We start from the raw sequence: 26165 nt of genomic DNA, 5'->3' as shown, positions 1-26165 counted from the left end.
GAGGGGGGGTTACAGAGCACAGCTGTGCTTTGGATTTATCCCGCAAAGCTTCTTTACAGCCTTCATCTATCATGCAGGCCTGCTGTATCACTCGACTGTCAGTGCTCGTGTGTGAATGTGTTGGATAAGCATCTATAATGAGCATGCTATGTAAGAATATGTGCATTCTTGGATTTATTAGGGGAACCCTGGGGTCAGAGTGTTTCATTAGCCAGCTTTGCTCTGATTGGATATCCCGCTGGTCCGATCTGTGCAGGATACTCACCGCAGTCTTGTGACTCACTCTGCAATGTTTCTGGAAATCTTTGCCATATGGTTTTTAACGTCACTCTTCTTAATGTACACGTACCCAGATGCAGTGTGGCTTTTAATCTCACTGCATCTTAAATGTGATGGTTGATTTCTGATTGTGGTTTAAATTCTGTGTCACTGTGGGATTTACCAGCAGCACTAATACAACGCAGACCTTGGACAGTAGTCTCTTTGCACAGAATACTACACAGGCAGTATCTGCACGTAAACAAAGGGCACCTCATAACTCTTTTGTATTTATTAGACCACTCACTCGTCATTCATTGTGCATTTAGTGATCCCAGCAGCTCTTGACTTAAAAAACAAATACTTTATAAGTTATTAGTCATGTTTGTGTAGTATCTGGGATTTCCTTCCTACATATCGTGGAACAGCAATGATGTGCTGTGAGGAACCTGACTTTGTCTTCTGTCCTAAAGACACTGTGGCTCAGTGGCTTGGTCACATTTTAGGTAAACCTGTTCAACTGCATCTTAACATAAATATATAATCAGCATATTAAATGGCAGAAATTCCATGCATTTAGGCATGTAAACTATTCAGTTCAGTTCAATTCAGTTTTATTTATACAGTGCCAGATCACAAGAATAGTTGCCTCAAGGCGCTTTATATTGTAAGGTAAAGACCCTACAATAATACAAAGAAAACAAAGAAAATCCCAACAACTGTATGACCCCCCCTATGAGCAAGCACTGTGGGGACAGCGGGAAAGAAAAACTTCCTTTTAACAGGAAAAACTTCCTTTTAACAGGACCATCTTTTGCACCGTAGTCTTTGTCCAACTTTAATAAAAATCATCTGCTCATTACTTAATTTTTTGTTACAGATAATTCATAAACTAAAGCATATTTAGCTTTTTATATAACTTCTATTTAAATAAAAAAGAATACCTTTTAAATACCTGACCCTCCTCTTCTGTCAGGATATAGTGCTACTAGACACCTGTCGCTGTGCTGTCTCAGCTCTTAAATCAGTGGTCGAAACTGAATTACAGAAAAAAACTTATTTAAAAAACACCAAACTTTGACAATTAAATTACAGTGATCACGATGCAGGTCTGCTCACTTACTTTATATTAATCTGTGGTCTGCATGAACGTGGGGCCAATCCACATCCCAGCTTACACTGTGTAAGGATACAGTGACTCATTTGCTATTTATTACATGACAAAAACAGAGAGAGGACTAGTCATATTAGTCATACTTAGAGTTTATGATGCTCTATCAATAACTCATCCTGGAAATATATAGTCATTAACCAACGTATCTCATTTTATCTTTGATCCTTTGAATGAGTTTGTCGGACAACCTTTCATCAGAATCAGAATCAGAATACTTTATTGATCCCTGGGGGAAATTATTTTTTGTTACAGTGCTCCATTTTAAACCAACATTAAGACAAGACAGACAATACGCTAACTAAGAATAGTACAATATATACATATATATACATACATACATACATAAGTCACTTATAAATAAATAGTTGGAAAAGAAACATGTGTAGTTGTAGCAGCAAACAGTGTGTTAAGTGGATGCGTTGTACAGGGAGATGACCACAGGCAGGAATGATTTCCTGTGTCGTTCAGTGGTGCTTTTCGGTAATCTCAGTCTCTCACTGAACGTGCTCCTGTGACTGACCAACATGTCATTGAGTGGGTGGGAGGTGTTATCCAACATTGTCTTTATCTTGGACAGCATCCGCCTCTCCGACACCACCTTGAGGGAGTCCAGCTCAATCCCCACAACATTGCTGGCCTTACGGATCAGTTTATTAAGTCTGTTGGCATCTGCGACCCTCAGCCTGCTCCCCCAGCATGCAACAGCATAGAGGATCGCACTGGCCACAACAGACTCATAGAAAATCCTCAGCATTTTCTGGCAGATGTTGAAGGACCTCAGTCGCCTCAAAAAATAGAGACGACTCTGGCCCTTCCTGTAAAGTGCTGTGGTGTTTTTAGCCCAGTCCAGTTTATTGTCAATGTGTACTCCAAGGTATTTATAGTCCTCCACAATGTCAACACTGACCCCCCTGATTGAAACAGGGGTCAAGTGTTTCCTGGTCTTCCTGAAGTCCACGATCAGTTCCTTGGTCTTTGCCACGTTGAGCTGCAGATGATTCTGCTCACACCACGTGACAAAGGAGTCGACCACAGCCCGGTACTCTGTCTCATCATCCCTGCTGATGCATCCAACCACCGCAGAGTCATCAGAAAACTTCTGAAGATGGCAGGTCTCTGTGCAGTGGCTGAAGTCTGTGGTGTAGAGGGTGAAGAGGAAGGGGGAGAGGACAGTCCCCTGTGGTGCCCCTGTGTTGCTAATCACCTTGTCAGACACACACTGTGGGAGACGTACATATTGTGGTCTTCCTGTCAGGTAATCAACAATCCAGGACACCAGAGAAGCATCCACCTGCATCGCTGCTAACTTATCACCCAGGAGGGTCGGCCTGATGGTGTTGAAAGCACTGGAAAAGTCAAAAAACATGACCCTCACAGTGCTCGCCGGCTGGTCCAGATGGGTGTAGACACGATTGAGCAGGTAGATGATGGCGTCCTCTGTTCCGAGACGAGGCTGATAAGCGAACTGAAGGGGATCCAGATGTGGTCTTACTATGGGTCGCAGCTGGTCCAGGATGAGCCTTTCCAGGGTCTTCATGATGTGGGAGGTCAGTGCCACGGGCCTGTAATCCTGGGGGCCACTGGGACGAGGCGTCTTTGGTACAGGGACGAGGCATGATGTCTTCCACATCACCGGGACCCTCTGCAGACTCAGACTCAGCATAAACAGTTTATGAAAGACTCCACACAGCTGGGGGGCACAGGTCTTGAGGACAAGGGGACTCACTCCGTCTGGTCCAGCAGACTTGCCTGAGTGAAGTCTCCTCATTTGCATCTCAACCTGGTATTGAGTGAAGGTGATGGGTGGGGGAGGGGTGTCAGGAATCTCACAGGAGGCAACATGTGAAGAGAGAGGCTGGCACAGTGGTGTGGCTCTGGATTCCAGGCTGACTGCAGGTGAGGTTGTGGGGGTGGGAGCAGACACTGTGGTGTCGAATCTATTGAAAAACAGATTCAACTCGTCGGCTCTATTCTCACCTCCCTCAGCTCCCCTGCTGTTGGTTGGCCTGAATCCAGTGATGGTCTTCATGCCCCTCCACACCTCTCTCATGCTGTTCTGCTGGAGTTTCCACTCCAGCTTCCTCCTGTAATTGTCCTTAGCCTCTCTGATCTTGTCCTTTAGTAACACCTGGATCTTCCTCACCTCCTCTTTGTTGCCCCCTCTGAAAGCCCTCTTCTTGTTGTTGAGGAGGGCTTTGATGTCCTTAGTCACCCACGGCTTGTTATTTGGGTAACAATGAACAGTCTGAGCTGGAACAATGGAGTCGGTGCAGAAAGTTATGTAGCCTGTGATACACTCAGTAAGCCCATTGATGTCCTCGGCGTGAGGCTCACAGAGTGTTTCCCAGTCGGTCACCTCGAAACAGCCCTGTAGTTCCGCTATTGCCTCCTCTGACCACCTCCTAACAGTCCTGGTGGTCACAGGTTCCCTCCTCACAATTGGCACATAGCGGGGGGTGAGGTGAATCAGGTTATGATCTGACCTACCAAGTGGGGGGAGGGAGGAGGAGCTGTATGCATCCTTGACGTTAGCATACAGTAAGTCTAAAGTTTTCTCTCCCCTGGTGGGACAGTCCACATATTGTTTGAATGTTGGTAGTGTATTGTCCAGTGATACATGGTTGAAGTCACCCGAGATCACAATAAAGGCACTCGGGTGCTGAGTCTGTAGCCGAGCTATGGCAGAGTGGATAGTGTCACATGCAGCTGTGGGGTTAGCAGAGGGGGGTACATAAACAGCCACCAAGATGACGTGAGAGAATTCCCTGGGTAAATAATACGGCCTGAGTCCAACAGCACACAGTTCAGTGTCCGGGCAACAAGTCCTTTCTTTGATTGTTATGTTGGCAGGGTTACACCACCGGTTGTTAACTAAAACAGCAAGCCCACCTCCTTTACGCTTACCGCTAGCGATGCTGTCCCTGTCCGCCCGAACAGTGTGGAAGCCTTCCACGGAAGCATTCTCATCGGGAATGTCCTGGTGCAGCCATGATTCGGTGAAACACATCAGGCTACACTCTCGGTATTCCCTCTGACTCCGTACCAGTGCTGAGAGCTCGTCGATTTTAATTGCCAACGATCGCACATTTCCCATCACGATAGACGGCAGACACGGTTTAAACGGTTTCATTTCACCTCGATGGATGGTGGGCATCTGTTTTCCTCTCCAGAAAGAGATTGTTCTCTATTTTCTACTGTCCCCATTCTTCCTGCTCCTCTGTCTTCAGATTTCATCTGTCCGTGCACCTGAGTCCACTCTGTGGCAGCTCAAGAACTGAAGAACTCAATATTCTTTTCTTCAGAGATATGAGATGTGGAGATTTTCATTTGTCAGGACTGATAGGACTGATGCAGAAAAGTCTATTTACCAACAAAGCAAATTTTCAGTGTAATTTTATTAGAGTAAGACTTCTTGCACAGTAGTAATGATGCAGAATCCATAAAGAAGCTGTCGTCCTTCTTTGAATTTCTGATTTAATCAATTCCAATTTCACAGGGAGGAGATGTACAGGAAAGATTTACCCCATGTTGTGGAAGTTTTCCATTTAAATAAAGCCTGCAGACGAGCGGTGAGCGGTAGCTAACATTCTTTAATCAAAACACACAAAGAACAGACAACCAAGCTTGTGGAGAGCCTGCATGACCGCGGGGCAGGTCAGCAGAGTCTCCCTGAGCCTAGCATGGCTCTCAGTTAAATACCTTCTTCAGGAACAAAAGGCAGTACACAGCTGTTTCACACCTTAAGGTTCACACTCCCTTGCTACCTCCCAGAGTCCTCGAAGAGACAAAAGTTTCTTCCTGTGCTTCCCCCCAGCTTCCTTACTAGACCCCCACCATTTGTCTTAATGTATGAGTGTGAGACTTGTTAAAATCCAGTGGCACCAAGGCATTATACAATAAAATAATGTGAATAATACATAAGTAAAAGAAATTCCTATACACCCGTAATATCAAAGCCAATATAAAAAAGAGGAGATACACAGAAATAGCTTTTGTTAAAGCAAAGTTATAACTGTTCTATTTCTCTGCATTGATTACATTTCTGGGATTGTTAACCTACATTTTACTTTGGATCCATTACAATGTGTCTGCTTTTCACTGAAAGATATTAACAAATTCCCTAAATTTTCTTTTATAGCAACATGTTTCCAGCCAACTTGGTCCAAGCTACATTTCAACAGGTAAGCTCAAATACTGAAAGCATAGATTTCTGTTACCCCCTAATCTTTAATCTAAACTGCAACGCCTCTTTATATTATCTTCTATTGTCCATTTATTTCAACACATTTGCAAAAAGAATAAAATTAATCTGTTGCCGTGCGAGAATGCAAACACGAATGAGCGTGTTTCATTATCATGTAAGAGTCTGGTATGTCACGTTCACTGTGCTCTGTTTTGGTTTCAAGTATCGAACCCAGAGAGTCGCAGAACTCATCCCCAAACCGACAGTCGCTCAGCTCCTGGATGAGACAACCACGCGGAGGGTCTACATTTATGGCATCCAGGATGACAATGGCACCGACACCCAGAACTTCTCTCTGGATCTAACGCCACCTCCTGACGTCATCGTGAAAACATCTCCCGGCACCAGCGAAGGCATGAATGTACTGGGGATCGTTATATTCTCTGCAACCATGGGTGGGTGTTTGACATGAATCCCACACGCACTAACATCCACAATGCACATGCATAAATATATATCTCAAAAAAGCAAACTTAAGTGAGGCCTCAAAGGGCCGATGATTTTGGTTTCCACCCACCATTGGTTCAACATCTTCATTCATTCTGTGCTGTGCAGGGAACAAACAAATGTTTCCATTCTTATCACTTAATACTGTTGAAAACATCCCTGCAGTTGCATGCTTGCATATTTTTCTTTTCCTTTTCCCGTTCAGGAATAATGCTGGGAAGAATGGGACCCAACGGAAGTGCTTTGGTCAACTTTTGTCAGAGTTTGAATGAGGCGGTTTTGAAAATTGTTGCCATTGTCATTTGGTAAGAGCAGTATTTTACAAGAAACCCCTAACACAAGAAAAGTAACAACATTTGTGAAGTTTTACTGATCAACTATAACTAACACTGATAAAAAACCAGCACTGTTTGCCATTCACTCTCCGGCATGTTAAATTTGAAATATTCTGATATTAGTTAGATCAGACTTTTTCGTATTTAGGTAAATGTCTCAACAACAATTGGATGGATTACAAAAAAAAGGTGAAACAGACATGCCCCACTTTAAAGCCTTCATCTAGTGAAGGTTTATTGTAACGATGCTAGACTGGTCATTTATTGGCAGCCTTTTATCTGTCCACTACTTGCAAATGTTAGCATCCTACACATTATATTAAGATCATAGGTCCTTGAAACTAGTAACCACCAGCATATTAAAATTGTTTGGATTAAATATGTCAACATGCTAATATTAGTATCACTGTGTTCAGCAGTCCTTCCCTCCTCCTTTCTGCAGGTATTTCCCCTTTGGTATTGTGTTTCTGGTGGCTGGAAAGATCTTAGAGATGGACGACCCTTCGGCCATGGGGAAGAAGTTGGGCTTTTATGCCATCACTGTGGTAATGGGCTTGGTGCTGCACGGACTGTTCATCCTCCCGGCCATGTACTTCTTCATCACCAAGAAAAGCCCCATAGTTTACATAAGAGGCATTCTACAAGCCCTTCTCATCTCCTTGGCCACTTCCTCCAGGTAAAGCATATGACTTTGCAGATCTAGAGGTCCTAAATTATTGTTATTATTATTATAAAGCTTGATGCGCAGACAAATGCACACAGACTTTATTTAAAAACTGTGTCTGTAAATGAATCATCAGGACTTCTTTCACACATGTACCTACTACATTTAGTCAGTTACATTTTTCTTTGATGTGAATGCCCCACTACAATAAAAATCCTGTAATTTTAACACACTGTGGAGCTAATGTGGCTGAGCTGTGTCAGAATTTTGATGTGGGGGCGATCATGGCTCAAGAGTTTGTCCTGTAATCGGAAGGTTGCCAGTTCGAGCCCTGGCTCCAACAGTCTCGGTCGTTGTGTCCTTTGGCAAGACACTTCACCCGTTGCCTACTGGTGGTGGTCAGAGGGCCTGGTGGCGCCAGTGTCCGGCAGCCTCGCCTCTGTCAGTGCGCCCCAGGGTGGCTGTGGCTACAATGTAGCTTGCCATCACCAGTGTGTGAATGGGTGGATGACTGTGTATAGTGTAAAGTGCTTTGGGGTCCTTAGGACCAAGTAAAGCGCTATACAAATACAGGCCATTTACCATGTGGGGGAGTGTTAGGCTTTATGTCCCATATAAACTCAGCTGGCTTTTTTCGTAGCATTTTCTTGTGGTACATATATGCAAAATAACCTCAAAGGGTCTCAAAGAAAAAGAAAGAAAAAAAATAACTGGTAAATGTTCATATATTACATTTTTCCATGCCATTAGGATGTTTCCCAGAAGAAAAGAAAACAATGATGACCACCTTATAATCTGTATAAGCCTCCATTTATGGTCCAGCAGAAATATCAACACAAAGAGAGGGCCAAGGCCAAAGAAAAATTGCTTTTATGCTCTATTAGGAACGAAAATAGAGGAAATTAAATGGATGTTTGTTGGTGATTTTTTTTTCTGTAACCCTAACATCAAAATAGGAGCTACTTGCTTTATTCATGCTTTTATTGTTTTTTTGTCAGTGGCTTGAACCCAAGAGACATTTCCTGCTATAACACAACTGATTACACTGCCTACTTTTCTTTCCCTCCTGCAGCTCTGCTACTCTGCCTATCACCTTCAAGTGCCTCCTTGAGAACAACCATATCGACAGACGCATCATCCGCTTCGTGCTGCCGGTCGGGGCCACCATCAACATGGATGGTACGGCGCTCTATGAGGCCGTGGCAGCCATCTTCATCGCCCAAGTGAACAATTACGAACTGGACTTTGGGCAAATCATCACCATCAGGTAAGGGGCATCACAAGTCAAAAAATCTAACTCATAATGGGATGTAAGCAAGTAAATGTGCACAGTTGAAGTTGGTGGATCAATCCAAACATCGATAGTACTGATACCAACGCTGGTATTGGTATCGGATTGATACTGGTGCAATAGGATCGATATTTCATTCAGTATGTAGCTCACTGAGTTGTGTTAAATAAAGCGTTTTGGGGGGAAATTAAACATTTTAAACAACAGAAGCTGACCCAAAGTGCTTTAGAGACAGGCACACTTACATTTCAGTTCTCCAAAAAGTAGAAGAAGCTGAAAGGTGTGACTATTCACTTCTTAAATCACGACACACTGCTCTCCACTACATGCTCTTATAGGTTAAAAATACTGGTACCTGGTATCTGCAATCCTGGCCCTGTATTTACTTGGTATTGGATTGATACTAACATACTAAACCATTTTCTAACAGCTGCTTCTATAATTTCGCTCACTTTCTTGCATGGCTTAAATAAATGTATTGGAATAAAAGAAGAGATTGCATTTTACACATCAAATTCAAATTCAAATTCAAATTCAAATTTTATTTGTCACGTACACAGTCATACACAGTACGATATGTAGTGAAATGCTTGGACAACTGCTCGTGACCTAAAGAAAACAAAAAAGGAAAAGGCTATGAATAAGATAGGAAATAAATATGCAAAATTAAAAAGGGTAAATTTAACTAGGAAGGAATAAAATATAAATTAAGGTTAAAAATGAAATAACTGTACAACACAAATTAGAATGAAGGGTAAATTTAACTGGGAAGAATAAGATAAAATATATAAATTAAAGTTGAAAATAAAATAACTGTACAACAAAATACACAATACACAATATAGAACTATATAAGAATGTATGAAGAAATCTAAATATAAATAAATATATACACAATAACAGCAGCTGTACAAGTATTAACTGGAAATGAAGAATATAGTGACCAGTGTTGTGCAAAACCAAAGTCCAGAAAGTCCAGTGTGTGTGTAAGAACCATATGTGTGGGTCAGTACTGTGTGGTGGTGTGATTGAGAGACCGTATCGCCTGCGGGAAGAAGCTCCTCCTCAGTCTCTCTGTGTTGGTCTTCAGGGAGCGGAATCGCTTTCCTGACCTCAACAGAGAGAACAGTCTGTTGTTGGGATGGCTGAGGTCCTTCACGATCTTCCTGGCCTTGGTCCAGCACCGCCTGCTGTAGATTGAGTGCAGGTCAGGGAGCTCGGAGCGGATGGTGCGCTCAGCTGACCGCACAACCCTCTGTAGAGCTCGTCTGTCCTGCATGGTGCTGTTCCCGAACCAGGTTAAGATGTTTCCCGCCAGGATGCTCTCTATGGTGCACGAGTAAAAGTTCCTGAGCACCTTGGAGGGCAGTTGGAAGTCTCTCAAGCGTCTGAGGTGGTAGAGATGCTGTCGGGCCTTTTTCACCACGGTGTTGATGTGACAGGACCATGACAGGTCCTGCGTGATGTGAACTCCGAGGTATTTGAAGCTGTCCACTCTCTCCACTGGGCACTCGTTGATGACGGGGGTCTGGTAGTTCCTCTCCTGCTTAGTGCTGAAGTCCACTATCAGCTCCTTTGTCTTACTGACGTTTAGAAGGAGGTTGTTCCTCTGGCACCAGTTCTCCAGATTCCTAATCTCCTTCACGTAGGCCGTCTCGTTGTTATCAGAGATCAGGCCCACCACGACGGTGTCGTCAGCAAACTTGATGATGGTGGTGGAGCTGGTAGTGGCCACACAGTCATATGTGTACAAAGAGTACAGCAGGGGGCTCAGAACACACCCCTGGGGGGCTCCAGTGCTGAGAGTGGTGGAGGCTGAGACATGTCCGCCCATCCTTACTGCCTGTGGTCTGCCAGTTAGGAAGTTGGAGATCCACTGACACATAGATGAGCTGAGTCCCAGATGCTCCAGCTTGGTGGTGAGTGTGGAGGGAATTATGGTGTTAAATGCAGAGCTGTAGTCTATGAAGAGCATTTTAACATAATTCCCCCTTCTAGTGTCCAAGTGAGTGAGTGATGTGTGGAGGAGATGAGAGATGGCATCGTCTGTGGAACAATTTGGACGGTAAGCGAACTGTAGTGGGTCCAGTGTGTCTGGTAGTGAAGAAATGATGAAGTCTCTGACCAGGCGTTCAAAGCACTTCATCACTACTGAGGTGAGGGCTACAGGGCGATAGTCATTGAGAGAAGCAGGGTGGGGTTTCTTCGGGACAGGAACAATGATGGACTCTTTGAAGCATGTGGGGATCACCGACTGAGATAAAGAGATGTTGAATATCTCAGTGAACACAGGAGCTAGCTGGTATGCGCAGTCTCTTAGGATACGACCTGGGATGCCGTCTGGTCCTGCTGCTTTCCTGGTGTTCACTCTCTTGAAGGCTCTCCTTACTTCATGCTCGGAGATGACGAGCACGTTTCCGGTGCTGGCAGTATCTTCCTGTCTGCAGCCGTTAGCGCCGCTAACACTAGCATTGTTGGAGACCTTAGCTGCAGCCTCGAAGCGAGCATAGAAAGTGTTCAGCTCGTCTGCCAAAGTCACGGCCGCGTTCGTCATACCGGTTGTTGGTGCTTTATAGTCCGTTATTGTCCTTAGTCCCCGCCACAGGCTCCTAGAGTCACTCTGTTGGAGTTGTGACTCTAGTTTCCTCCCGTAGCGCTGCTTCGCCTCTTTCACCGCCCTCCGCACGTTATATGACGCGGCTTTGTACGGGTCCATGTCCCCCGTCGTGAGTCCCGTGTTGTAGGCAGCGGTGCGGGATCTCAGAGCGTCGCGGATGGTTTTATCCACCCACGGCTTCTGGTTGGGAAACGTTGTGATAGTCTTTGTCTCCACGGTATCATCCGCTAGTTTCCCGATGAATCCCACAACCGCTTCCGTAAACACGTTGACGTCATCGTCGGAGCTGTTTCTGAACATGCCCCAGTCTGCGTCATCGAGTGCGTCCTGTAACGCGGCCACCGATTGATCCGTCCAGCACGCGACCTTCCTCTGAACCGGAACTTCCTGTTTCAGCCTTTGTTTGTATTTTGGCATGAGGAAGATGACGGCGTGATCAGATTTGCCAAACGGGGGGCGGGATTGTGCCTTGTAGCCGTCCTCGACCGTAGTGTAGCAGTGGTCCAGTGTCCTTTCACCCCTGGTGGGGCAGGTGATGTGTTGATAAAAGTTCGGCGCTGCGCGTTTGAGGTTGGCGCTATTAAAGTCCCCTGTCACAATAAGCGCAGCGTCCCGGTGTTGTGTCTGGTGCTGTGTGAGTGCCTCATGCAGCTCGCATAAGGCGGTGACCGTGTCCGCTTGTGGTGGAATATAAACGGCACTTACAATGACCGATGTAAATTCCCGAGGTAGATAAAAAGGACGACACATGATGGACAGTAGTTCCAGATTTGGTGTGCAGGAGCGTGTGAGAGGAACAACGTTCGCACTGTTGCACCAGTTGTTGTTCACCATTAAACACACGCCGCCTCCCCTTGACTTCCCCGAGTCCCGTGTCCTGTCCATGCGGTGAACCGAGAAGAACTCGGCCGGCTGGATGGCGTGGTCCGGCACCGCTGGGTTCAGCCATGTCTCGGTGAAGCAGAGGAGATTGCAGTCCCGAATGTCTCTCTGGAACTTTATCCTGGCCCTGAGGTCGTCAAGCTTGTTCTCCAGTGACTGGACGTTGGCGAGCAGGATGCTAGGCAGAGGTGTGCGGTGTGCACGAGCTCTCAGCCTGTTCCTGACGCCGGCTCGCTTCCCTCTAGGCCGCCGCCGCTTCCCTTTGTTCTCCCTCGAGATCTCACTCGGCCAGCTCGGATCCGGAGTTAAAAACTTCGAATTGTGAGTACATTGTATACCAATAGAAACAAGAGTGTCACTGTCATACCTAATGTACCCAATGGTGATGATTTTGCCGATTTAGAAACGCTGAAAACTAACTTAAAAAACAAAGACAAAGAAAAAGTGGTCGGAGCAGTCGTGACGGCAGCCGACCTCACCGGCGCCATCTTAACTTAATGTTATGAATTTAATGAATGCATTCTGTTAAAATAATTACACAGTGGCTCCTGTCCATCTGGAAACATTTTCTAAAATGTTTAGTAAGATAGTGGTTGTGTAATGGTTTGTGTAGCGGATAGTGGTTGTGGACAACAACGTAGAGTTTAAACACATTTGCCTATATGCACACTCCAAAATTATTGTTTCCGCTCATAAACACGAAGCAAAAAGTTGTAGGTAAAACACAAATGAAATATATAAAATCAGAGGTTTATTTATTAAAATATTCAATCATTAAGGAAAAAAGGTGACAAGTACATTTTGACATGATTCCATTAAATGTAACATTTTATATTGTATTTATCTTACAAAATTACACAAACTTTATGTGTAATCCAGCGTTTTGGACTTAAATAATTTTTTGAGTGTAGAATTCATTCCTTGGGGATCTGCTCTTTGCCTAGGACTAAAGGTCAGGATAGTTCAAACTACAGATCCTTTAATCAAAATTGAACCTTCATGAAGTCACAGTGGTAAAATTCAAATTCATTTGGAAATCTTGTCAGGCTCACCCCCAGATTTGTAGTACTTGCTAAGAAAAAAGGTGTTTTCATTAAACGCAGATAATTTATCTTCTTTCTGTCAGCTGGTGTGCAGATGTCTGTTAAAAGGTACTAAAATCCACCACTACAAAAACTTCATTAAACACTGATTTACTCAGATTTAATTTAAGTCGTATTTAAAAGAAATCTCAGAGAAATTATATTATTTTATTGTTAAATTATAGAGTTGCCACTTAATGCCTGAGAATTAACTCTGTAACTGGGAGCCTGGCACTGATTGGGAGGAATTATAGAGCTATTACAGAACCACTTACTTTATTTCTTGTCTTAGTATAATTCAAAGTCATGGTAAGAAGTTGAATCTCTCTTAATTTCTCTTAATAAAACGGAATTTTAAAAATATGTTACATTCAACAACGAGATATTTATATCTCAGCAGTCGGGGAGAAATTTATATGGGTTAAAAATGAACAGCAGGCATGTTTTTGGTGCTCTGTCTGCAACGTGAATAATAATGTCACACGTTCAGTTTAATTCTGAATTAATAAAAATATTGTGGGATTTACTAGATACACATATATGTAAATGTCACAAAGATTACGCCTCATGTGAGCTTCTTAGTCTGATCTGATTTCTGCTAAATCAGTCTGGAAGCCCTGGGGGAAAACAGACAGACAGAAAAAATATTGACAGGCCTCATCCTACCAACACCACAGCTCTGTAATATTCAGTCAAAAGTAAGCAAACCACCACCAACCCCTCCAGGCTCGGGCTAAGGGAAACGTCCTGTCCCTCCTCTGAATCGATGTCCTACTGTAATAATGTTAAGAGCAGACCTCTTCATGGCTGCAGTCTGTGCACACTCCCTCATAATCCCTTGGCAGTAAAACCCATATGACCTGTATTACTCAGCTCCCTTGTCACGGAGAATTATAATATTTTTTCCCCCTCTGCATCCTGTTCGCGCGGTTTGGCTACTGACCACGTAGCTGCTCCATCTGCATGCTAGCCCAACCTGAACCCCAACCTCTTGTTCTTTCCAGGAGAAAGCTGTCAAATTGCACTCAAAAGTCCAGAAGCTCAAAACCGTCACTGTCCCAAAATATTTTAATTCTTTCTCCACAGTAGTGGACAAGGCATCTGAAACTTTACATAACTAAAATATGTAGTTCTACAATTAAGATTGTTATATAATATATCATTTTGTTGGATTAGCAGTGCAGCAGCATTTAAATGGTTGCAGTAGAGATAGATTGTGCTATTTTTCATAGGTACAAACTGCAGATGAGACGCTGCTAAGCTTGTTTCTCTGTGAGCTGAAAAAAATGGGTGGTAGGAAAGATGCTCTCTGCGTATAAATAGTTTAAAAAGAGTAACTGATACTAGATACTAGATACTTTCTTACTTGGAGCATATACAGGCTTTAAAGAGAAGCTTGTGATCGTGACAAGAAGTCACGTACATGGGTTTCCAGAAAAGTTTTAAATTCTGATGCCGTTCCTTTGGGATCTTCAGATACTGTAAAAACTTTAACACGATTATTGTTTCAGTTTGTTTTCTATTGTTTGAACATACATAGTTTTTGTTAACTTCTTATTAGTTTCAGTTTTAAATTAAGTGTATTCAATTACTTTGTCAGAGGTAGGACTTCGCAAAATGTTCCAATAAAAACACAGAACTTTTTCAAGCACCTGAGTCACACATGTACCTACTACTACACATGTACCTGTGTTATCGACATCTAGCGTCTCAATAACAAAGTCCATCAATGCCTCATCAGACAAGTTGTATTAAAATTTAACAAACTACAAAAATACTAAAACATCCCTGTATTCTTATTATGCTTTGTTTTCTAAGATCACAAAATCGTATCAGTGTTAAGCTTTTAGCTGAGTCTTCTCTTTGCCACATTAGTTAATTTAAATGTTTTCACATCTAGCTTTAATTTAGTTTAGGTTAACTGTAATAACCTCGCTGTCTACACAGATGACTAATTAATATTGTGCTGAACACAGTCCAAACGATTCAGTAAACTACATCAGTGTCTGCTGTTTACAATCATAGTCAAGTGGCTAACAGACCTTTTCACTATCCCTACTAATTGATGTTATCTTGTTGCATCTCTGTTGTGGTCAGTGCTATCCTCTATGCTGTTGCATGCTGGGGCAGCAGGTTGAGGGTCACAGACACCAACAGACTAAATAAACTGATCCACAAGCTCATTAATGTTGTGGGGACGGAGCTGGACTTCGATAGGGTGGTGTCTGAGAGGCAGAAGTTGTCCAAGATAAAGACAATGTTGGATAATAAGTCCCACCCACTCCATGACGTGTTGGCTAGTCACAGAAGCGCATTCAGTGAGAGACTGAGATCACCAAAAAGCACCACTGAACGACACAGGAAATCATTCCTGCCCGTGGACATCTCCCTGTACAACTGCTCCATATAAAGCACTGTAAACACTGCAATAGTTACACCCTTTTTACACACACTCTTTTCTACTCTGGAATATTCTTGTCAATTTTCTTAATATTTATTTATAATCACCTCTGTTAATCCTTGATTTTTATAATTGAGTGATCTGTATATATTAGTGCTATTTCTTAAGTGTGTAAAATCTGTAACATAACGTTGCTATTTTTACCATTTCTTCTTGGAGCAACTGTAACCCACATAATTTCCTTAGGGATTAATAAAGTATTCTGATTCTGATTGTTTCAGGATGACCTGCCATTATCCAATCGCACATCTGCTTACCTGCATCTTTTGCTCGTTTCTCCTCCTCTTCGTTTCTCTTTTTTTCTAAACTGAGCACCTGATGGCTTTGAACTTTTCTTGTCCATGTTCCATTTTAATTTTGCACTCCAGTATGAACACCCATCCTCAGCCCGAGGATCACCACAACATTTCCCTAATAGACCTACACCTTAGTTCACAGATTCGCTTTGTCTGGGGTTTATTTTCTGGGATTTCGCACAACCCAGGAACAAATCATGAATACATAATGGGCTTGGATTTACAACATTATGAATGAAATGTGCTCTACTTGGAAGCAGCACGGCCCCCCTCCCCTTTCGACAGGTTGTGTGTGAGACTTTAAATCATGAAACTGTAAATTTTAAATTGTTATTGATCCCTTTACCCCGAGTCCTAAAGTGTTTACTAATTTTCTAACTCTTCTTATATTTAGTGTTTGTTTACTTGCACTGCTGTAACTGGAGCCTCGTCTCTCCATATGCTGGACTGTATGTAGCAGAGATGATAATAAGGTTTACTTTGACTTCAGCAGCAGGCGCACCGAGGGCTCTCGCGCTCACTTTTCGAATAGAATTTCAAAAAAACATTGTTGCAAATTATAAGTCTGTATCATAATGTCTGGTGTTTTCGTGTTTGTTGTTTTGTTTTTATTTTGTTTTATTTTGCGAGCTGGTTATTAGATGCTGCTCCAGCCAGCCAGTGAATCCCCCGCTCTCTCCTCCCTGTGCTGCAACTGCAAGCAGCAGGCGCACCCTGCAAAGGGAGGGCGACCTTACTCCCAGCAAATGGGCGATAGAAAGCCGATCGGTGCCTATGCCATTCCCAAAATGTGCTGGCTGATGTCGGGGCAGCATGAGCACGAGCAAAAAAATTTTTGCAGATGCCGCCCTGGGCAACCGCACATGTTGCCCATATCAAAAACCGCTACTGGCTACACTAATGTTTCTTAGTTTGGTTAGCAAGCTAAATCCATTAACGGATATCCTTGGATATCCTTGTGAACTGACTCATCTTGGAGGCAGCCTCAAGTGGCCATTTAGTAACTGTTGCTTTTCACACTTCTCCTCTGGCTTCATTTCTAAACCCCAGAGGATGTAACGTGACTGCTACAAATAATAGAAAAAATATTAACCTTTTTAGGGATCTAATTTAAAGTGAGTCAGTTAGAAGCAAAAAAAAGAAAAGAAAAGCTGGAGGTGGAGGCAGTTTTCTAAGAGCGTGGTTATGCTGTCTAGCAATGTGCTGGGATAGTTTTTCTGTTGCTTAGAAAAATCAAAAGCTAGAAAACTGGAGTCTATTTTTTTCTACTTCTGAAAACAAGGACCCAGTGTTCACAGAAATGTTTATGTCATGCCACTTTTCAGCATCTGTCATGCTAGAGTAGAAAATGAGCAAACACTGTTTAAGGGGAGTGATGCGTATTTAAATTATCTTACCATACACCAGCTTTGGATTAGTTCATGCCCTTCTTATAAGCTGATCGTGTGTATTTGTGGACAAAATATCAATCTGCTGAAACTGCTGCTGCCAAGTAAGTACGGATGAGTAATTGGAGCTATATTGCACTCTGCACTGAAGAAGAAGCAAAACAGTTATGCATGGCACATACAGTATGTATTAAAGTAATTCAGAATTATAGTTCTCCACGGTCCCTATGTTTGCTTTATTTTTCCATCCCTGCGGTTTCAGTGCTCACAAACAGATCTGCACCTTCATTTCAGGGAGGTCATATATAAGGACGTGTTCCTGTATATCCTTTGAAGATAAACGTACCCGACTTTCTCTCTCTGTTCTCTCAGCATCACTGCCACGGCCGCCAGCATCGGTGCAGCTGGAATCCCACAGGCTGGTCTTGTTACCATGGTGATCGTGCTGACCTCTGTGGGTTTGCCCACTGATGACATCACTCTCATCATTGCTGTCGACTGGGCTTTGTAAGTAAAGGTTAATTTTTTTCTCTAACAGCAATCATCATAGCTAAAAACCAGTAACTCTTAGCTTCTTGCACAGAGGTTGAAAAAAGCAACAATCAGCAAAATATCAGGAATACACACTAACTTGTTATAGGGTGTATAAACCACGGTCTTCATCAGTCTTCACTGCGAATAACTTTTGACCTTGTCGTGTAGGGATCGATTCAGGACCATGGTCAATGTGATGGGCGACGCTCTGGCCACAGGAATCATGGCTCATATCTGCAGGAAGGATTTTGTGAAAGAGGGAGAACAGGTGAGAACATCTAAGGTTAGATCAGCGGACCTCGATGCTGCAAGCAATCCCCGCATTGTTTTCTCAAGGTCTTCCTGACCTAACTATAGTAGCATTTGTCTTCCTCTGAAAGACAGACAGAAAACCGAATGTGGCAATATTTCCTTTTCCGTACACTCCAAACTCCAAAACGAGTACAACAGATTTACCCTTTATTTACTTTCTTGATGAAAGTATGAAAGTAAAAACTAGATATTATTCTCATGCGGTTAAGTATTCTCCCTGGATAGCTTTTCTTAGCAGAAAGATTGGAAGCAGAGGAATAGGAACTGCAAAACCACAAAAACAAAACACAACTTTTATTTGTGATTGGCCACCAATTTCCACCTCCTCAAATTCTGTTCGATAATCAAGGCTAAGTAAATCACAGCTCTAGTAAAAAGAGCGCCAAGAGAGAGATATGACTCAGCTTATATATTAGCAGTGTATTAACATTATGAACAAATCATTTATAATGGATAAAAACATGTTAGCTAACCACAGCATTTTACTATAATAATAGGCTAAAATGTACTTACTGTATCTGCCATCACTAAAGGGAGCCAACCGGGGATTATTATTAGTCTGCACATTATTATTCTGATAATGGTGGGCAGCAAAACAAGCAGCAAGAAAGTAGATTTGATGCTTATAGCCAATTCTGTCATAGCTGTCAATGCATTAACTCTAGCAGAGAGTATATGCAGTAATGACTAGCTATTCACAGATTACTGTGCAAACATCTTGAGCTGCCCCTTTTTATCTTGGTAGGAAAATGGAAAAAAAGCATTTACAAAAACAGATCGAAATACAGTATATGAAGAAAAGGCGGAGTTTTTATACTTCTAATGAGCTTAAGAGTCAATATTTGGTATGATCACCTTTCATCTTCAGCACAGCCTGAACTCTCTTAGGCAAGCTTTCTTTAAGTAGTCTTCACTAATAGTTCTCTGGGCCTGGAGGACATTCAAAACTCTTCTTTGGATGTTTCTGCCTTTTGTTTGGTTCTTTGTCTGGATGATCCCACGCTGCTTCAATAATGTTGAGGTCTGGCCTCAGGGGAGGCCAATCCATAACTGATAGTGTGCTATTGTGTGTTTTTGCATCCATCTCACTCTGTCCCTAGCATCTTGTTTTGTCACACCAGCCCTCTGCCTGTCCTCCTTCAATACACTGATCAATATCCTTTTCAATATCCTTTGTCCAATGTTGGTGCAATTTATTCAGAAACTGAAGAAATACAAAATGTCCATCAACCACTCTGAGTCTGGAGCTCCATGCTCTTGCCTGATGGGTTGTGGATGATCATGAGAAAGGTGGTTTATCAGTACAGAACTACATGAATGAACTAATGATCTGAAGGCAGCTGGGACCACAGTCACCAGCAACACCATTGGTGCTAATGGAGTGCAGTCTTGCAGTGCCCACAAGGCAGAGATGGCGACTTGCACTCGCAACACTTCAGACTTGACTTAGACTCAAGGTTTGGGACTCAAGTCTTGAAAACCATTTTTTATCCATGTAAAAGGGTAAAATTAAGATGTAAATAAGGGACAGACCACAGCCCTGAATTGCACATTGTTTCATGAGACGGTGCATTTTTCTCTGTTAGTTAAGGAAATGTTCTGAATATGCTAATAATTTGTGAATTTTTGTTTTTAAATTAATCGGCTGCGAGGACTCTAAATGTCATAAAGATTTTTACACAACCCTTTCCAAAGGTTGCATAGTACAGTAAATGCACAGTAAAATAAATGAAATGTTTCTTAAATCTTTGTTGTCCATACATATAGTAAGATATTAGAGACGTCCAGACACTTTTCTTTCCAAGCTCTTTAGACCACCATGACCTGGATGACTGAGAACCTTCACAGACAAAAGATATTAAAGTGTTTTTTTCAAACAACACTCGAGGAGAGATAGCAGTAACAAAGCGACAAAGACTGTTACCGGTAATAAGTCAGTCACTTAGTGAGGTGAAGAGATGCCTATGAATCAGAAAGTTGAGCTACAAACTAGGTTAGTTAACATCCTGCATCCGGTTGTAACAAGCAATAAAGTTTAAAGTGTAAATTTATCGACTTCAACTGAGCAGTTTTTCACTTTGCTTTACTTGTGTCTATTCTTTTTAACTGCAACAGCCCTCTTGAGTGAGTACGCTCTCATCAATGCTGTGGTGCATCAACACAGCACATATAACACATAACAAATTGTTATAGTGGGACTAGTTGGTGTTTATCTGACAATAGAACGTCACTTTCATCCATTATACACTTGAGACTTGCCCCTCAAAGACTTGTGCACCTCTCTGCCACAAGGTCCCGCTGCTCAAGAAGGCACATGCACACTTCTGTCTTTAATTTTCCAGTGAACATCTGAATGGTCAGATCAAACCAAAACCGAGCTCTTTGGCATCAACTCACCAATCATGTTTGGAGGAAAAGAAATGCTGAGTATGACCCAAAGAACGCCATCTTCACAGTCAAGCACAGAGGTGGAAACATTATGCTTTACGGCTGTTTTTCTGCTGAGAGTATAAGACGGCTACACCACAGTGAGGGGCCAGTACCAGAAAATATTGGACAAGAACCTCTAACGCTGGGTCATGGATGGGTTTATTGCCCACCCTCCCACTCTTCATCCTCTTCATAGCTGCCCTTGCTTCCTCCGTACTAATCCTCTGCGCTAACTGTCCTCCATGTGCCTTCCTCTATCTTTCATTTTCTTCATTTATCACCTTCTCAATGTACTCCTTCCATCTTCTCAACACACTTTTCACTCATTAGTAAATATCCAGCTCTGTCCTTAATCACCCTAACCTGCAACACATCTTTTCCAGCACAATCTCTCCATCTAGCCAATCGATACAAGTCCTTTTCTCCTTAGTCCAGCCTCACATAAAAATCCCTATAAGCCTTTTTCTTTGCATTTGCCATCTGTGTTTGCCACACGCCAGCCTCCCAGTACTCCTGTCTACTTCGTCTCCCCGACTAACCAACTTTCTTTGCTAATGTCTTTCTTTAAATATCTCATTTTACTTTGTCATTCTACGAGCATGCCTCTTTTTCTATAGTTCCTAATCTCACCTGCACACAGCAGCAAATATAAATGGGAAAGTTTACAATATGGTAGTAAGACCTGCTATTATGTATGCTTTGGAGACGCTGGCACAAAAAACTAAAACGCAGTAGGCTGATCTGGAACACTGGAGATGAAGATGTTAGTATCTTTCATTTGTAGGGACCAGAATGCACAGGATTCCAGTCCACACTTAAACGATACATGAGTCTGTGTTAAGTAGCTTAATAAATAAAAGACATCCATTGAAAATAGTCAGCTATAAGGACTGGATTGAAAAGGAGTGAAAAAACAGTCAAAGAAGACTTTCAAAAAGCCTGAAGAACAAAATAAAAAGAAATGAGGGGTGGCTCAAAACTTTTGCACATACTGTATGCACCTTTTAGGATCTGTGGTCAAGATAAAGAGTACATTGTTCATAATTTTAAAGGGTTAAATCCCTGGCTCTTCCAAGATCCTGGACCCTAAACTGCCCAGGATATATCAGCTGTTGTGTGAGAATGAATAAATTTGACTTAGCAGGAAGAAACCTCCGGCAGAACCAGAGTCAGAGGGGGCGGTCATCTGTCATGACCAGGTGCACCGTAAAAAAATTTTTCTAAAAAAACAGTGATATTCCAGCAGCTGGGGCGCCAAAATAATACCAGAAAATACCAGAAAATAACTTTATTTTCAGTAATGATAATACATTTTGTTGCCCTAATTTTACATGGGATTTTGCCTTTTTCAAGTGCTTTTAAACATTAAATTAGGAACAATTTAATGTGATTAAACAATGAAATTACCTATAAAAAAGGTCAATGAATGCGGCAATATAAATAATAATACTTAAATGTACAGAAATATACAGTTAGCAGTTGGTTTAAATAACAATGGATTGCATTCATATGGCGCTTTATGAGACCCTCAAAGCGCTTTACAATTCCACTTTATAATTCCCCTCTGACCATCACCAGTAGGTGAAGTGCCTTGCCCAAGGACACAACGACCGAGAGCGTCCGGCAACCTTCTAATTACAAGGCGAACTGCCAACTCTTGAGCCACGATCGCCCTAAATAACAATAATGATAATAATTATTTAATGTAGAAAAAGTTTATACGAATCATTTTATATATTTTTCCATAGCATTACATTTGAATTTAACAGTTCAATCTTTCAAATAACGGACAAATATTTGTGAAATTATGATGCATTTGTGAAAGTATTTTAACAATCTAAATATGCACATGTACAGACAAATACATTTAAAAAACAAGAAAATTATGTTTTATTACATTACAGTGATTTTACGTTAATTTACATTTGACATGTAAAATCACAGTCTATTTATGTGAATTTAATGATATTCTGGAAGAACAGTACAAAACTGTAAAATACACAGTAAAATACTTTTATATTAAGATTTTTTTTTTTACAGTGTGGGGATGAGGGGAGCTGAATAAGGCCAATAAGACCATAAAATCCTTTCCTGTTGCATAAAAACTCAGTTCATTCACAATTTTAATTTGCTGTTTATTTTTAGTTCTTGTGGGTGTTGCCTGTTTATTAAGTGATTCTGACACTTCTTTTTGTTCATTCTCATGTCCATTAGGTGCCTCTTATATGTGAGACCAAACCCATGATAAGCATCCAGCAGATGATGAACTACCAGAACCAGAAGAACGGCTGCTACCAGCCACCTCCACCGGGCAGCAAGCAGGACCACCTTTCCCCTGACGTGGCTCGCCTGATCCAGCTGGAGGAGGGGATTCGACCTGTAGAGAAGAAGAAGCACGCTCACGCCTCTCACCACAAGAGAGAACACAGGGACAAGGACCACTGTTCCATTGACATGAACGGGCTGGAGACTAATGTGTAAAAAACGTTTGCTCTGTCAGAGTCTACCGGTACATCCATGACTGCAGGACCAGCAGGACAGGACGAAGCATTAAAGAGCCGAGGTGACCGAGTTCACATGCTTATCCCCTCGAGTGAGAGCAGCCATGAGTAGATGTATGCATGGAGGGAAAAAAGACTTTTTTTTCCTACATAACCCAAATGATGATCCACATTTGATTGTTTGTGTGTGTACATATTTATCATATATATACATATATTGGGTAGCAGCAGTGGCCGTGTGCTACTCTGAAGGACCTTTTAAATCAAGAACAGACCCTGTGTGAGGACTGACTGTGATCAGCAGTCTTAAAGGACTGCATATGGAGAACACAACCAACTTATATCCAATGTAATTTAAAGGCACCTTTTCCTCCGTGGACTGCAGACAAAAAACAAACGGACATCAACTTATGTCTCTTTTTATGCTTTCTGATCTGGTTTGTATTTAGCATAATATTGGTTTTCTTTTTCTTTTTTTACATTTCTCTCTTCTTTTTGTTGACTATTGCGTTGTTTATGATAAATCAGGGCAAAAAGTTCCCCATTTGGTACATTTTTCAGCACAAAAAGACACAGCGGAACAAAATAAAACTGTTCTGCTATAGCTATTAGACAAACGATAAATGCATGAGTTAAGTCCATATTTTAGAAATATAAAGCTCAACCACAGAAGGCGTTTGATTGTGACGGGTGATTTGGGGTTATGGGATATCAGGGGGCTGTTGGTGGGCTTTCTAGTTCCGTGTACTGCAATCGGGCTCGTTCCCAGTGGGCGGTGGATTCTGGCAACTTTGTGAATGATTCTGTTCATAATTTTATTATCAAAATTTCTAGACCCACCTGAGGGTGTCAGGTTTGGTGGTTTGGTTTTTATAGAAAATCACAGATGACCTGGTTTTGATGGCTTCCTCGAGCCTTGACCTGCAGCATGCACTAGGGCAGGTCACAGCTGAGTGTGGAAAAAAATGAGCACCTACTGGTCTGAGGCCATGACGCACGAGCTTGCCAGATGGATTGATGCTGCATTAGCAGTGATGCAAAACATGTGATAGTCTAGTGTGGTGAAGAGAGGGCTAAGTGTTAAAGTAAAGCTGTTGATCAACTGGTTGGTCTATGCTCCTACAGTCACCTATCGTCACAGGCTTTGAGTGGAGACCAAAAGAATGAGATTGTGAATACAAGTTGTGGAAACGAGCTTCCTCCAGTGAACTTGTTCATTCAGTAGAGGCTCACAGTAGAGCCAGTGCTCCTCTGCACTGAAACCCCCCCCCCCCACACCTCCACCACCATTTCTATTTGAAAGTTTAAGAAAAAACACAAAAAACCACTGTGATTCTTTTACCTTTCCCATATTTTCTTAGAAACAACTTTCCTTACACTGCTCTTCTCTGCCTTGTTGTCCTTAGCCTAAGTGGGTCCTCTGCCTCATACCTCCAGTGGTGTGTGTTCAAGGCAGAACGGTGATGGAAATCGCACTGAAAACAAAGACGAGTGTTTGTCCTTGTGTTGAAGTCACGCCACTTTATCTTTGCACCCCACTTTATTATTCCCTCTTTGCCTTAAACAACCAAAGGAGAAGCAACCGGGACCGGCGCGATGCTGATGTGCGCTCAGACAGCCGAGACAAATCAACACAAGTTATCAGCTCATACTCTAATGAACTTTCCATGTGATATATGCTGTACATGTAGGTATTTAAAGTTTAAGGAAAATGTAGATTTTACTATCATATCAATATGTCGCAAAGGCTGCCATTCTGTATATGTTTTAAAGAAACATTTCACTGTAGTCCACTATTTATGAAAATGTACCAACTCTGTAAAATGGAAAAGAAATGGGAAAATATATCCAAAAATATAGACAGACAGCACTGCCTGATTTATTTGTTGACAAATACAGATGTGAGGTATTTTGGATTTTATCAATAGGACCACTAAAAAACCATTCAAGGACTGAAAACTGCAAGTAAAAATTATTTTACTGCAGTAGCCTGGGTTCATCTGGAGCCCCAGGCCATTATCTTCATCTCATGCCCCCTCTTTCTACCCAAAATCCCATCTGTCGTTTATTGACACCACCAAATAAAACCCTGCAAAGCCCAAAAATGGACTTAAAAATGAAGCATTGTTTCATAAAAGTAGAAAATGTAGTCAACAAATGTCCTACACATGTGTGAAAGAATCCTATATAAGTCTCCACGAACTATTCAGTTTTATCCTGTGAAGAAATAGTATGATGAGATCGGTCTCTTCTAGGCTGAGAATAACCAAGGACTCACCGAATGGCTGTTGAGTATGAATATGATGTAAATCATGTGCTAAGACCTTCATAGTAGCTGTAAACTATTTTCGAACTGACCTGTCGAATAAGGATAGACTGGGCCTTCATTTATCACACTGACAAAAACTAAGAGAGGAAAACTGGGTTTTGTGCGCGTGCACAAATTTGACAGGAAGTTTTCATCAAACTTCTTCCGCTCCTTGAAATTTAATGCTCTTAAATTAACGAAAGTCCTGCTATTTCAGAGATGAGTTTGGACGTCTGTGATGTTCAACAGGAATATTCTCGCCTTGTTTTTTTTGTTTGTTTGGTTTTTTTCAATGTCTGCCCTTGTCAGTGGGAAATTAAATCCTTGCTATTATAAGAATAACACTCACATACATCATTAATTTATCACTATTTACATGTTAAATATAGGTGAAATATGTATACTTTTTTTCTTAGAGTTTCCTAACTTACACTCAAAAAGTATTATACATGTCGTTGAAGGATAAATTGTGTTGTAAAAGTGACGATTCTTTTACAATTTGCTCTAATTGGGAGTAACTTTATAAACGTGTCTTATCGCACGCGAAAAGTACTTTGCTAAGTGTAATTTGTGGAAGCTTGAAAAATACTGAACCTGCTTCAGCATTAAAGCAGCAACATTAAAAGAAGAACTTATAGGAGGCCTTTGATCTCGTTCATGACAAACTGGGTTTATTGAGATTCAACTAAAATCTTCATATTGATGTGCACCAAGGCTCTCAAGTGACTGTCAAGCATAGCGTTTTTAGGCCTTTAATACACTAAAGAATTAATTATCTGTAGCACAGGATTTGCAAAACAGAGTTTAAGCTATACATTGAATGTTTGAAACTGAGTGCGGTATCCTTGCATACAAGCAGAGGAAAATGACATAAATTTCACTGCATGAAATATGCGTCTTTTGGGAAAAAATGTACTTCAGCTTATTATTTCAAATAATTGG

General features: G+C 41.8%; 1 protein-coding gene across 1 annotated transcript in view; it reads left to right on the top strand.

The window, feature by feature from the left end:
* The window catches only part of slc1a7a (solute carrier family 1 member 7a), a 43607-nt gene extending 20712 nt beyond the window's left edge, over window positions 1–22895 (top strand). The window contains exons 4-11 of the mRNA XM_085378748.1: window positions 5571–5613; window positions 5839–6070; window positions 6328–6427; window positions 6900–7133; window positions 8194–8388; window positions 17511–17645; window positions 17841–17940; window positions 22629–22895. Coding sequence (XP_085234874.1) covers window positions 5571–5613; window positions 5839–6070; window positions 6328–6427; window positions 6900–7133; window positions 8194–8388; window positions 17511–17645; window positions 17841–17940; window positions 22629–22895 — 1306 coding nt within the window. The remainder of the gene's footprint in view (window positions 1–5570; window positions 5614–5838; window positions 6071–6327; window positions 6428–6899; window positions 7134–8193; window positions 8389–17510; window positions 17646–17840; window positions 17941–22628) is intronic.
* Window positions 22896–26165: the final 3270 nt, after the last annotated feature.

The sequence above is a fragment of the Diplotaxodon limnothrissa genome, linkage group LG18 (genome assembly GCF_057381915.1).
Source record: "Diplotaxodon limnothrissa isolate DT_005_m linkage group LG18, D_limnothrissa_male_GT1.1, whole genome shotgun sequence".
NCBI lineage: Eukaryota > Metazoa > Chordata > Actinopteri > Cichliformes > Cichlidae > Diplotaxodon > Diplotaxodon limnothrissa.
This window is presented reverse-complemented; position numbering and strand designations above follow the sequence as displayed.